The 15017-nt window shown below is 50.9% G+C and overlaps 1 protein-coding gene across 1 annotated transcript in view; it reads left to right on the top strand.

The window, feature by feature from the left end:
* The window catches only part of EIF3J (eukaryotic translation initiation factor 3 subunit J), a gene marked incomplete in the record, with an annotated part of 43846 nt that overhangs the window by 26542 nt on the left and 2287 nt on the right, over window positions 1-15017 (top strand). The window contains 2 exon segments of the mRNA XM_077472692.1: window positions 1693-1784; window positions 2132-2249. Of these exon segments, the coding sequence (XP_077328818.1) occupies window positions 1693-1784; window positions 2132-2249 (210 nt within the window).

A 15017-nucleotide genomic window follows, 5' to 3' on the forward strand; every position in this document is an offset into this window, starting at 1 on the left:
GATTTCTTTTCAAATAGAAAAAAGAAAATATTGTTTTTTTTCCCAAATTTCCGCTTTTTTTGCGCTTATATCGCAAAAAAAAAAAAAAAAAAACGGAGTCGTGAATAAATACCACCAAAATAAAGCTCTATTTGTGCGAACAAAATGATAACAATTTCATTTGGGTACAGTGTAGCATGACCGCGCAATTGTCACTGAAAGCGCTAGAGCGCTGAAAGCTGAAAATTGGGCTGGGAAGGAAGGGGGTGAAAGTGCCCTGTATTGTAGTGGTTAAAGTCAGCAGCTAAAAAAAAGTGTAGCTGCTGACTTTTTTTTTTTTTTTTTAATAAACAGACACTCACCTGTCCCACGGTCCAGCAATGCGGCCACCCGAGGCTTTGCACCTCTCCCCCCTCCTCTCCACATTGCCGTCATTGCAACTGTGAGCGCCGGGCCATGACTGCTTGTGGCTTCACGGCCGGGGACGCACTGCACTCTCCTAGTGGGCAGGCAATCTTCTGGGACCTGTAACGTATCCCAGAAGATTGCAGAGAGTGAGGGGCTGTGCCTGGGGGGGTGGGGGGTGAGAGGAGTCATCCCCTAGGCGGCCAGGAGAAGGAAGTGGGACAGGAAGTACCTGTAAATACCAGGTACCCATCCAAAAAAAAAAATTCCATGTGGCATCTAAGGGGGCGAGGAGGGCTTAAAGCGGATGTTCCACTTTTGAGTGGAACTCCGCTTTAAGATAACAATACCAGTAAAATAAACCTACGGGTCCAGCGCCATCTTTTTACTTTCTTCAAAATTCCATGTATGACTGAAGTCGTTTTAAAAGAAAGGTATGTCCAAAGCTCTTTTGATCATACAGCGCCTTGAAAAAAGTATTCATACCCCTTGACACTTTTGCACATTTTGTCATGTTACAACCAAAAATGTAAATGTATTGGGATTTTATGTGTTAGACCAACACAAAGTGGCTCATAATTGTGAAGTGGAAGGAAAATAATGGTTTTCAGTGTGGGGGGGGGGGGGGGGGGGCATTTGAATACAAACGCCCCCCACACTTTTCACGTGAATACTTTTTCAAGGCACTGTACTTCCCATGTGGCTCACAGAAGAACCCTTCTGCTCTCCTGTCACTCAGAATCGGCAAGCTAAAGTCTGCTGACGTCACAGGGGCTGCTCCAGACTCTGGAGGGATCCCGACAATAATAATCCCTTGCAGGCAGCTTGCTCAACCTCTCATAACGCCGCTGAGAGCCTAAGCCTGTCATTCCCACCCCCTCCACAGCCCGGTGCGCCAGTGAGCGCTGGAGGGGGGAGAGAGACCATCGCCACTCTCTGAGCAGGCCGAGAATTGAGCGATCTTCAGTTATGTGTTCGCTCAGTTCTTGGTCTTAGAGCCGGTGAGGGACAGCTTGCTGCAGCAGGTAGGTAAGTTTGTGTGTGTTTTTTTGTTTGTTTTGTTTTTTGTTTTTTATCTTCCCCCATTTCACCCTTTTTTTTTTTTTTTTTTTTTTATCTGCATCCTAAAATGTTTGATTGATTTATTTTTTATCTGCATCCTAAAATGTTTGATTGATTTATTTTTTATCTGCATCCTAAAATGTTTGATTTATTTATTTTTTATCTGCATCCTAAAATGTTTGATTTATTTTTTTTATCTGCATCCTAAAATGTTTGTGTTTTCATTAATTTTTTTTTCTTTTGTAGAAAGTAAAGCTAGTGAAAAAAAGAAGTTGAATGAAAAAATTAAAGAAAAAGAAAAGCTTCTGAAAAAGAAACAAGAAGAGCTTAAAAAAAGGGTGAGCAAATAGGCGCTGCTTGTTTGTAGAAAAGATGAGATCCCTCTTTGGAGCCATAGGGGGGTTCCCCTTGGTCGACCCCCTTTTGATGTAGTTTCTTACACCTACTTATGGACTGTCCATGGGTTCATAGCGAAACCCCCATCATTTTCCATCTATTATTGTTACCAGTTTTCTTGTATGCTGCCTTGTGTGTATTTTGTACTAACTTATGCTACCCAACAATGTCTTGTCTTGTTCAAAATCTTAATAAAAAAAAAAAAAAAAAAATTGACACAGAAATCCGTTTTTGGACATTTCCTGTGTCTGGAGGTGTCATAGATTCAGAATTGTGCTTCTGTGTTCAGATAGAGGAGCCTGAGCCTGAACCTGAAGAATTGTCACCGGAGGAGCAACTAGCAGAGAAACTGCGATTAAAGAAACTGCAAGAGGAGGCTGACCTGGAGTTGGCAAAAGAAGCTTTTGGTAAATAGTTAATATTTTATATTTTAGTGTAAAATATAACATCCCATGATTGAGATCTAAAATTGATAGTGTCTAACGTATTTGTTGTTGTAAAGAGAATTTTTTTTTTTCATTTAAAAATTACTAAAATGTTTGAGGGGAAAAAAAAAATGAATTCAGCCACAAATATTAGACCATTTCTATAACTCCCATGACACAGGTAGGCACACTGCATTCCACTCTATATTTTTAGTTTATATATTTTACAAAAAGATATATGTAGAACTACACACCATGGGTTCAAAAACCGTTTCTAAGCCCGTGTACACACGGTCGGAGATTTCGACAACCAAATCCGTCGGATTTTGTCTGAAACTGTTGCATACACACGGTCGGACTAAGTTGTCGAAAAATCTGATCTTTCAGAACATGATGATGTTATTTCGTTATGACGGGACTACGTTCAGGCTAGTAGCCAATAGCTTTGATGTAGGAATTTGATCTGAGCATGCGTGACACTTTGTCCGATCAAAATTCTCTACACATGATCGAAGTATGTCCTATCGGACCAGTTGGTCGGAAAATATTTCCAACAAGTTGGAAAATTGGGTCCGACGGATATTCCGACAGAAACATTCCGATGCAGACCACACACAGTCGGATTATCCGAAAACACGGTCCGATAGGACACATTCCGACGGATTCGTCGGAGTGTATACAAGGCTTAAGAAGCAGCTGCTATCCAGTTTTAACCACTTGGAGCCCGCGCTATAACTGAAAGACGGCTACAACTCACCTCCCAGGACTTTTCCAGAGCCTCTCCAATCCTATGGAACTCCTTACCCCAACCTGTCCAATTATCTCCTACTCTATTAGCTTTTAGACGATACCTGAAAACACTTCTCTTCAGAGAAGCCTATGCTTACCCACACAGTGTTTTTCATTTTCTCCATCTGATGCCCCCACATCCCCCACCCCCCCACACACACACACAGCAGTTACCTTTTGTTCCAATCAACCCTCCCTTCTAGACTGTAAGTTCTAACGAGCAGGACCCTCTGATCCCTCCTGTATTGAATTGTATTTGTAACTGTACTGTCTGCCTTCATGTTGTAAAGCGCTGCAGAAACTGTTGGCGCTAAATAAATCCTGTATAATAATAATACAGCACAGGCTTAAAATGCCGGGAGGGCATAAGTGAACGTCCTCGTGCTGCCCGCGCACCCTGTGATCGCAGAGTCCTTGGGACTTGGCTGATCACAGAGCAGGCAGAAGGGCCAATCACAGCCGGGCCCTTTACCACGTGATCAGCTGTCAGCCAATGACAGCTGATCACAGAAGTAAACTGAAGCCGGTTGCAGGCTTTTTTTTATTTTTTTATTTTTTTTTCTTCATGCTGTCAGCGTGAAGAAAGCCATCCCAGAACATCAGTGTTGTGAATGAAGCCTGCGGTAGAGGAAGTGAGCTTGCTACAGAGCATAAGCCGATTATATAGTGCCGGTGTTCTGTCAAAGTGTCCCCGCGCATGTGCAGGTCGCAGCCGAACTTCAGCTGATTTGCCGATCAAGTGCAGTGACGTGACCAGGGCATAAGCGCACATTGAAGGAGGCGTCTCTTGATGGGAGATACCATTTCACTGCCACAATTGAAACCTGTACAAACAGCAGGGGGAGACTGTAGTTCTCACATCGTGCCTCGCTGTCGCGGGGCGGCTTTACAGTGTGGTGATGGATCGGGTTTTGTCTGTGTTGCGGGGCGGGTTTGTTGTGTTGTACAGCCCAGTTTTGTGAAAGGACAACACAGACAAAACCAGCTCTTCAACACAGCCACTAGCCGCCCTCCAGCAGCAGTGATGCACAATCTGAGAACTACGGTCTCCCCCGCTGTTTGTATAGGTTTAAATTGTGCCTGTGAAATGGTATCTCCCATCGAGAGACGCCTCCTACGAAATGCGCATGCGCCCTGGTGATGTCAGTCCAGCTTATCGGCAAATCAGCTGTTGTGCTGTTCCGTACGGCGCATGCGCCCTCTATACCGTGCACTTCTCGACAGAACACCGGCTCCTGTCAACAGGCACAATGATACCAGGGGATGCCAGTCAGTGCCACCTCTCCCTGACACCTATCAGGGCCACCTATCAGTGCCCATCAGTGAAGGAAAATAATAACCTGCTTGCAATATTTTAGAACAAAATTATAAACTTTTTTTTTTTTTTCAAAATTTGCAGTCTATTTTTTTTTTTTTTTGCGTAAAAAATAAAAACCCAGAGGTGATTTCAATACCACCAAAAGAAAGCTCTATTTTTGTGAAAAAAAAGATAAAAATTTAATTTGGGTACAGTGTAGCATTACCGCGCAATTGTCATTCAAAGTGTGACAGTGCTGAAAATTAGCCTGGGCAGGAAGGGTGTATAAGTGCCCAGTAAGCAAGTGGTTAATGTCAAGACATCAAAAATAAAGTGTGTGTGTGTGTATATATATATAATATAATGGGCAGTGCTACCACCACTACACTTGGGGCCAGTTCACATCACATGCAGTCCAATGCATTTTTTTTTCTGCCTCAAACGCATGGAATAGTAGGTTATATGGTTTTCAATGGCATAGTTCACACCAGAGCTTGCAGTTCCAGGAAAAAAAAAAAAAAAGTAGAACATGTTGCATTTTTCCTGCACTGGAACGCTGTAAAACGCACTGGAACACACAGGTCCTTATTTGAGGTCAAGAAAAAAATAAGGGCAAACAATGCACTGGAGCGCATCAAAAAGCGCGCATGCTGAAAAGCATCTGGAACCGGACTGTTTCTATGGTGGCCCTCAAAAAAAAAAAGTATATGCCAAAACAATATTCACCGCTTGCTGACTGTATACTGCATATATACGACAGCAAGGCGACTCTCCTGGTCAGGATCACACACCTGTACATGACCCTGCACTTGCGTCTCTGGGGCAAGCACACGCTGCTGGCGACCCGCTGTGATTGGACACAGCGGGAGCCAATCGGTGGGTCTGGCGGAAGCGACGTCTGCCATGGATCCACCAATTGTTCGTTCGAGACACAGGCAAATCGGCGGTCTGCCTATGTAAACAAGGCAGATCGCTGCTCTGTCATAAGGGAAGGTTGTGATCTTGTGCTCCTGCCTTCCCATAGTACAAGCACTGCTCGCACAGCCTAGGCACACACTTAACCCTTTGATCGCCCCTGATGTTAACCCCTTCCCTGCCAGTGTCAGTACAGTGACAGTGCGTAATTTTTAGCACTGAAGACTATTATTGTCACTGGTCCCCAAAAAGTGTAACTTGGTATCCAATTTGTCCACTGCAATATCACAGTCCTGTTTTATATAAGTCACTGATCGCCGCCATTACTAGTAAAAAAAAAAAAATTCCGTAAATCTATCCTATAGTTTGTAAATGCTATAACGTTTGCGCAAGCTAATCAATAAATGCCTATTGGGTTGTTGTGATTTTTGTATATGTATTGGCATAAATTGATCCATCTTTTTTTTTTTTTTTTTTTTTTTTTTTTTTTTTTTATTGGATGATTTATAGCAGAAAGTAAGAATTATTTTTGTTTATTTTTTTGTCGCTTTTTTGTGTTTATAGTAGGGCTGTTACTGATTAAAATTTTCCTGTTCGATTAATCGATTTTTTTTTTAATCGACTAATTTCGATTAATTATAATGCATATACAGTTTTTACAATTTTTTTTATTAAACTTTAAGAAAAACGTAGAAAGTTAGTTTAACTTTAACTGTAATGTCCACATCTCCCCCATACTGTACGGTCCACATTTCCCCCACATCTCCCCCCCATAAAGTACTGCCCACATCTCCCCCCCCCCCCCCCCATAAAGTACTGCCCACACCCCCCCCCCCCCCATAAAGTACTGCCCACATCTCCTCACATCTCCCCCATACCTTAATATTCATTATTGTCTGCTCTGTCTGGAATAGACAGCAGGCAGACCCGTCCGTCCTCAGAGTAGACACAAGCAGGCGGGCGATGATGACGCCAGCGCGCGCGTCTAGGCCACCGACGGGTGGACCAAGATGGCCGCGGCTCCGGAGCTAGGCCGAAGCCGCGGCCTTTCCTATGGGCGAGACTGCGGAGCTCACTCCGCGGATCGTCCTCGATCAAAATTATTTTGATCGATCAAAGAAATTAACGATTAATCGAACAATTAATCGTTAATTTCCGCAGCCCTAGTTTATAGCACAAAAAATAAAAAGCGCAGAGGTGATCAAATGCCACCTAAAGAAAGCTCTATTTCTGGGAAACATTATTTGGGTACATCGTTGCACGATTCCCAGTTAAAGTGACGCAAGTGCCGTATCGCAAAAAAAAGAATGGCCTGGTCATACCCTCCTCCACAGCCAGCTCTCTGTACCCCTCCCCTCCTCCACAGCCAGCTCTCTGTACCCCTCCCCTCCTCCACAGCCAGCTCTCTGTACCCCTCCCCTCCTCCACAGCCAGCTCTCTGTACCCCCCTCCCCTCCTCCGCAGCCAGCTCTCTGTACCCCCCTCCTCCACAGCCAGCTCTCTGTACCCCCCTCCTCCACAGCCAGCTCTCTGTACCCCCCTCCTCCACAGCCAGCTCTCTGTAGCCCCCCCTCCTCCACAGCCAGCTCTCTGTACCCCCCCTCCTCCACAGCCACCTCTCTGTAGCCCCCTATCCTCCACAGCCACCTCTCTGTAGCCCCCCCTCCTCCACAGCCATCTCTCTGTACCCCCCCTCCACAGCCACCTCTCTGTACCCCCCCCCCCCCCCTCCACAGCCAGCTCTCTGTACCCTCCCACAGCCAGCTGTCTGTACCCCCCCTCCACAGCCAGCTGTCTGTACCCCCCCCCCTCCACAGCCAGCTGTCTGTACCCCCCCCCCCTCCACAGCCAGCTTGTTTGTACCCCCCCTTCCACAGCCAGCTTGTTTGTACCCCCCCTTCCACAGCCAGCTTGTTTGTACCCCCCCTTCCACAGCCAGCTTGTTTGTACCCCCCTTCCACAGCCAGCTTGTTTGTACCCCCCCTTCCACAGCCAGCTGTTTGTACCCCCCTTCCACAGCCAGCTGTTTGTACCCCCCTTCCACAGCCAGCTGTTTGTACCCCCCTTCCACAGCCAGCTGTTTGTACCCCCCTTCCACAGCCAGCTGTTTGTACCCCCCTTCCACAGCCAGCTGTTTGTACCCCCCTTCCACAGCCAGCTGTTTGTACCCCCCTTCCACAGCCAGCTCTCTGTACCCCCCTCCACAGCCAGCTCTCTGTACCCCCCTCCACAGCCAGCTCTCTGTACCCTCCTCCGCAGCCAGCTCTCTGTACCCTCCTCCGCAGCCAGCTCTCTGTACCCCTCCCCTCCTCCACAGCCAGCTCTCTGTAGCCCCCCCCTCCTCCACAGCCAGCTCTCTGTAGCCCCCCCTCCTCCACAGCCACCTCTCTGTACCCCCCCCCCTCCACAGCCAGCTGTCTGTACCCCCCCCCCCTCCACAGCCAGCTTGTTTGTACCCCCCCCCCCCCTTCCACAGCCAGCTTGTTTGTACCCCCCCCCCCTTCCACAGCCAGCTTGTTTGTACCCCCCCTTCCACAGCCAGCTGTTTGTACCCCCCCTTCCACAGCCAGCTGTTTGTACCCCCCCTTCCACAGCCAGCTGTTTGTACCCCCCCCTTCCACAGCCAGCTGTCTGTACCCCCCCTTCCACAGCCACCTGTCTGTACCCCCCCCCTTCCACAGCCAGCTGTCTGTACCCCCCCCTTCCACAGCCAGCTGTCTGTACCCCCCCCCTCCACAGCCAGCTCTCTGTACCCCCCTCCACAGCCAGCTCTCTGCAGCCCCCCCTCCTCCACAGCCAGCTCTCTGCAGCCCCCCCTCCTCCACAGCCAGCTCTCTGCAGCCCCCCCTCCTCCACAGCCAGCTCTCTGCAGCCCCCCCTCCTCCACAGCCAGCTCTCTGCAGCCCCCCCCTCCTCCACAGCCAGCTCTCTGCAGCCCCCCCTCCTCCACAGCCAGCTCTCTGCAGCCCCCCCTCCTCCACAGCCAGCTCTCTGCAGCCCCCCCTCCTCCACAGCCAGCTCTCTGCAGCCCCCCCTCCTCCACAGCCAGCTCTCTGCAGCCCCCCCTCCTCCACAGCCAGCTCTCTGCAGCCCCCCCTCCTCCACAGCCAGCTCTCTGCAGCCCCCCCTCCTCCACAGCCAGCTCTCTGTACCCCCCCCCCCTCCTCCACAGCCACCTCTCTGTACCCCCCCCCCTCCTCCACAGCCACCTCTCTGTACCCCCCCCCCCCTCCTCCACAGCCACCTCTCTGTACCCCCCCCCCCTCCTCCACAGCCACCTCTCTGTACCCCCCCCCCCCCTCCACAGCCACCTCTCTGTACCCCCCCTCCACAGCCACCTCTCTGTACCCCTCCTCCACAGCCACCTCTCTGTACCCCTCCTCCACAGCCACCTCTCTGTACCCCTCCTCCACAGCCACCTCTCTGTACCCCTCCTCCACAGCCACCTCTCTGTACCCCTCCTCCACAGCCAGCTCTCTGTACCCCTCCTCCACAGCCAGCTCTCTGTACCCCTCCTCCACAGCCAGCTCTCTGTACCCCTCCTCCACAGCCAGCTCTCTGTACCCCCTCCTCCACAGCCAGCTCTCTGTACCCCTCCTCCACAGCCAGCTCTCTGTACCCCTCCTCCACAGCCAGCTCTCTGTACCCCTCCTCCACAGCCAGCTCTCTGTACCCCTCCTCCACAGCCAGCTCTCTGTACCCCCCCCCCTCCTCCACAGCCAGCTCTCTGTACCCCCCCCCCCTCCTCCACAGCCAGCTCTCTGTACCCCCCCCCCCTCCTCCACAGCCAGCTCTCTGTACCCCCCCCCCTCCTCCACAGCCAGCTCTCTGTACCCCCCCTCCTCCACAGCCAGCTCTCTGTACCCCCCCCTCCTCCACAGCCAGCTCTCTGTACCCCCCCCCCCCCTCCTCCACAGCCAGCTCTCTGTACCCCCCCCCCTCCTCCACAGCCAGCTCTCTGTACCCCCTATCTATCTTAGCATTTTGGTAATTTAAGCAATTTTCTGTATCCCTTCTTTATTATTTAGCTAAACTGTTAGATTTAATGAAATGGGGGGGGGGGGGAATCGGCCGCAAAAATCGGCATCATATCGGCCATCGGCTGCCCCGATTTCTAAATATCGGCATCGGCCCGAGAAAAACCCATATCTGTCGGCCTCTACTCTCCACCACCACAAATACCAGGTGAACTCACCCAGAGCCCAGTGCTGGTAATAAAAACCAGCTGGACGGTGCATGAAACTCGAAGAGGAGGTTCTTGAAGCTGTGGATCATTGCTCCCAAAGACCTCCTTTTAAAATTATCATTTCATATAGCTCATTGTATTGCATATGCATAAAGGAGGCAGAAAAAGAGCTCTCATAGCGTAAAAAAATGATAGTGTTACAGTGACCGCAGGCTCCTGGGTTTAGTATCTGCTCTCCCCAGGAGTCTGCGGTCACTATATCTGCTCTCCCCAGGAGTCTGCGGTCAGTATATCTGCTCTCCCCAGGAGCCTGCGGTCACTATATCTGCTCTCCCCAGGAGCCTGCGGTCACTATATCTGCTCTCCCCAGGAGCTACATCTCTCCCTGCCTTGGCAGGGTGGAGCAGCTGGGCATTCCCTGGGAGGTTGATTCGGGGCCCCCCCTCACCCCCTCTCTTCTCCCCTGTCCCTAACTCCCCTCCTCCTCCCTCTAACGGGGGGGGGGGCTGTGACACTGAGCGGTGTGTGCGTGTTCCCTGGGCTCTCACCTGGGGGTTTAGCTGTGCCTGGGTCCTAAACTTAGTCCCGATGGATGCCTGTGAAGGGTTGCCTCTGTGTTGGTGGGGCGCTGTGTCTGCCTCATATTTTCTCTAGGCCTTGCATGGCACTGTCCGGCAGCCATCTTAAGTGTGGGCAAGGGTCAGGCATGCTTCTGGGCTTCAAGCGGCCATTTTCCCAGTAATTCTCTATTAGAACACTGGCGGCCATTTTCTTGTAGCCGGAGCCGCGTTTTTTGTGCTCTGGGATCAGCCCCTGTGCCCTCAGCTTTCTGTTTGGTCATCACAGAGAGCGCTGGGAAGTTTTTCCTGTGTATCTGGACATGTGCGGTTAGATCGCTCATCGATCGTTCACTGGTCGTGCTGACTGCCTGCCACCGACACAGCTTTGATACCTCTGCATCTGGGAGCGCTGGGGATCTCCAGGCACTGCTGTAATACAGGGCGGAACGGCTCAGGGTGGTAAAACCAGCGTGTTAGAACCCCTTAGTCAGCGGCAGCAGGAGGGTGGGACTGTCACTGTCCTAAATCCCCTTCGGGTGCCAGACAGGGTAGGGTCAGCATGGCTTCAGAAACTAATGTTTCTTCCCCCGAAATCCAGGCAATTGCAACCGGGTCACCTGTGGACTGCGCGGTCCCTATGGACACCCTTACGGCGGTCCTCAATTCGTTCGTTGCCAAGATAGAGGTGGTACGTGGGAGGAAAGGTGCTAAAAAGCGGCCCCTGATTTTTTTCCCCCCCGTCCGTCCGTCCTCTGGGGAGAGCTCTGACGCAGACTCGGGCCCTGCTGAGGCCGCTGACCCCTGCTCTGTCTTGTCAGATGACGCTGACCAGGACAGTGAGGATGAGTCCGGGTGCGACAAAGCGCTAGTTGAAGCACTTCTGCATGATACCCTGAAGATTCAGGAGCCAGCGGATCCTTCTACTGATGTACCAGTCCCCTTTGGGTCCCGCAAGCCAGCACGTTCACCTAAGGTGTTCCCGTATCTGACTTATTTTGACAAGGTCATTTACAAGGAATGGGGTCGCCCGCAACGGACCTTTGCGGCCCCAAATACATGGCGGTGCGTTACCCCTTTGAGGAAAGCCTTCTCAAGAAGTGGTGGGGTCGTGAACCCCCCAGTATCCAGGTTAAATAATGTAACCACGATCCCGGTTGAGGGGACTCCTGCATTCAAGGACCCCGCAGACAGGAAGGCCGAGGCGGTGGCTCGTTCCTTGTTTACGGTTGTGGGGTCAGCCGTGCGACCAGTACTGTCATCTGCACTTGTGTCGCAGACACTGACTGAGTGGGCAAAAGTTTTGCACCGTGAATTGGGAGAGCAACCGGCCTCCCCTGTCTGCGTGGAACTAGCAGACCAACTAATGCAGGGCCTTAAGTACGTCTGTGATGCGGCCTTCGATACTCTCCCTCTCCCTCTGTTATCCAGGGCTTCAGTGTCAGCTGAGGTGCCTAATTTGGCTAAAATGCTGGTCTGCTGACCAGGCATCCAAAAAAGCCCTGACGGCTCTTCCCTTCCTTGGCGACCGGCTCTTTGGAGCCTCGCTAGATGACATTATTAAAAATGCCACTGGTGGTAAGAGTACACTACTCCCACAGGCCAGGAAAGCTAAGGAGCCACGCTGTAGGCAAGGGCCCTCTTTTTCCGCTCACAAACAGCTTTTTCGTCCGCCCGGAGCTTCGACAAAACGTCCCCAGCCCGACAGGACGCCCACGGACGGTCAAAAACGTCCCTGGAACCGCAAGCCTGCGAATAAGTGCTATCACATGAAGGTTTGCCCCCACCCTTGTCTCGGGTGTTTGCAGCCTGGTGGTCCTCCCGGTTTTCCGACCAATGGGTCTGCGATCTGATTTCCACAGGCTACAAGATAGTTTCTCTCTTGGCCGCCAAACAGATTCTTCCCCTCCAGCATACTCGTGTCCCCAGCTCGCCGGGAGGCCCTGTTGGGGGCAGTAAAGGTTTTTGCGGGGTGATTGTACCAGTTCCAGAATCGGAACGCTTCCAGGGGTTCTACTCCAATCTGTTTGTGATTCCCAAGAAGGAAGGGGTAAGTCCGATCTTGGACTTGAAAGCCCTCAATCACTTTGTAAAAGAGCAGAGGTTCAGAATGGAATCAGTTCGCTCAGTAGTCGCTGCACTCCATCAAGGGGACTCCCTGGCGTCCTTAGACATCCACGATGCGTAGCTGCACATACCCATATGCCTACAGCATCAAAAATTTCTGCGTTTGGCAGTCGGGGAAGCCCATTACCAATTTCTTCCCTTTGGTCTGGCCTCAGCCCCCCGGGTCTTTACCAAAGTAGTGGCTCCAGTATTGGCGTTGCTGAGACAACGCAGGATCGCAATCTTGGGATACCTAGATGATCTCCTCCTGAGGGCATCTTCTGCCTCAGAAATGAAGGATGATGTGGCGATCACCATGCAGACCCTGCAAGAATTTGGGTGGCTGTTGAACCTAAAGAAGTCGGTGATTGTGCCGACCCAGCATCTGGAATACCTAGGGAAGCGAGAGTTTTTCTCCCTTCAGACAAATTGCAGACTCAGATCCGTGGTCAAACTACTGATGAACCGCAAGTGGTCATCGCTCCTCTTTTCCATGCAAGTACTGGGACTCGTGGCCTCCTACGAGGCAGTACCCTTTGCCCAGTTCCACACCAGAGTACTGCAGAAGGAGATCTTGTTGAAATGGGACAAATCTCAGTTGTCCCTGGATCGACAGATCCAGGTGAGCCAGCCAGTCAGGGACTCTGATCTGGTGGTTGAGGTCCCCAGTGATTCAGTCCGGAAAATCGTTCCTTCCTCTGAAATGGACAGTGATCACTATGGACGCCAGTCTATCCGGTTGGGGTGGAATGATGGGGATTCAGTCGGCTCAGGGCCTCTGGTCGACTGAAGAATTTGAGTTGCCGATCAATCTGCTCGAATTGAGAGCGATCAGGCTGTGCCTCCACACATGGTCGATGAGTCTTTAAGGGTGTCCGATCAGGATACAGTCTGACAACGCCACGGCGGTTTCATACCTAAATCGCCAAGGGGGAACAAGAAGCTCAGCCGCTGCTCGGGAGGTCGCTCACATACTTCGGTGGGTAGAGCGACACGTACCGGCCCTGTCGGCCATTTACATCCCGGGAGTGGAAAACTGGCAGGCGGACTATCTGAGTCGACAGATGCTGGACCCAGAAGAATGGGCATTGCATCCTGAGACATTCAGGCTGCTGTGCCTTTAGTGGGGCACACCAGATGTGGATCTACTGGCCTCCAGTCTCAATCGGAAGGTGCCAAGATTCGTGTTCAGGACAAGGGATCCATGGGCAGACGCGCTGGTGGCTCCGTGGGATCATTACCAGCTGATCTACGCCTTTCCTCCACTGAAACTGTTGCCACGTTTGCTTCGCAGAGTGGAAGCCGAGGGGATTCCAGAAATACTGGTTGCCCCAGATTGGCCTCAGCGGCCCTGGTACACAGATCTGGTGCGTCTGGTGGTAGAAGCTCCCTGGTGACTGCTGTTGCGAGATGGCATGGCTATTGAGAGCCAGGTGTTGAGGAACCGGGGTCTGTTGGACTTGGTGATTCCAACTATGTTGAGGGCACGGAAATCTTCTTCTCGGAAGATATACCATCGTACCTGGAAGGCCTACATCTCCGTGTGAGGAGAAAGGATGGCATCCGCGTTCCTTTTCCATAGCAAGGATCTTGCTGTTTCTCCAGCAAGGAGTAGACCAGAGATTGGCATTGAGCACCATCAAGGGGCAAATCTCAGCTCTGGCTGTCTTTTTTTCAATGACCCCTGGCATCGCACTCCTTAGTGGGTACCTTCGTTCAGGGGGTGCAACATTTAGTCCCTCCGGTGCGCCCACCGTTACCCCCATGGGATTTGAACCTGGTGTTGTCGGCGCTTCAAAAACCGCCTGTTTGAAAATATCAGGAAGATTTCCCTGTTGACTCTTTCCCAGAAAGTGGTCTTTCTAGTGGCTATTACCTCGGCTAGGAGGGTTTCGGAATTGGCGGCCTTGTCTTGCAAGTCGCCTTATCTGGTCATCCACAGGGATAAGGTGGTGTTGCGTCCGCAACAGTCTTTTCTACCAAAAGTGGTCTCGGCTTTTCATATCAATGAGGACATTGTATTACCATCATCGTGTCCTAAGCCCAAGCACCCCAAAGAGGTGGCCTTTCATGCTCTCGACGTGGTTAGGGCTCTGAAGGTGTATTTGCCACGGCTCCCCTTCGGAAGTCAGACTCACTGTTTGTTTCGGTGGCTGGTCCAAAGAAGGGTATGGCGGTCTCGTCGACCACCATTTCCAGGTGGATCAGACGGATTGTAGTACAAGCCTACGCCTTGAAGGGGCAGGTGCCCCCCTTTCCGGTCACAGCCCACTCTACGAGGGCAATCGGAACGTCTTGGGCCTTTCGACAGCAAACGTTGGTCGCTCAGGAGTGTAGGGCGGCGACCTGGTCGTCTGTCCATACGTTTGCCAAGTTCTACAAGGTAGACGTTAGTGCATCGGCTGATGCCTGTTTTTGGCTGCAAAGTTTTGCAGGCGGCCGTGTAGTTGCAAATTAATATGCTATCTTTATTTTTTTCCTGTTTTTTTTTTTTTGTTAAAAATGCAGTACTGTTATGTTAATTCACTGTTGCATTACTTCCGCAGTTGGTTGCGGTCTTGGGGATCACTCCTGTTTAGGATATCCGGTTATACGGTGGTGTTTTTTTCCACGCACTGCTGTGTTTTTGTGGGTTTAGTTTTCACTAGTTCCCACTTGCCATGGTGGATGAAGTTTTTATGCTGTTTTTCCCACCCCTCGCTTGGCACTGCTTGGGGACGTCCCATTTTGTTACAGAGAGGAGCTGTGCCGGTCGGTGAATTTAAGAGAAAATAGGATTTTTGTACTCACCGTAAAATCCTTTTTTCTGTAATTCACCGACCGACACAGCACCCGCCCATCCTTTTTTCTCTTTACCTTTTATACTGCTTGTTGACGTACTGAGTCTGCTAGGGCAGGCT

This window comes from Lithobates pipiens, unplaced genomic scaffold (genome assembly GCF_037356315.1).
Source record: "Lithobates pipiens isolate NorthernLeopardFrog02 unplaced genomic scaffold, aLitPip1_a1.2 Scaffold_8, whole genome shotgun sequence".
In the NCBI taxonomy this organism is placed as follows: Eukaryota; Metazoa; Chordata; class Amphibia; order Anura; family Ranidae; genus Lithobates; species Lithobates pipiens.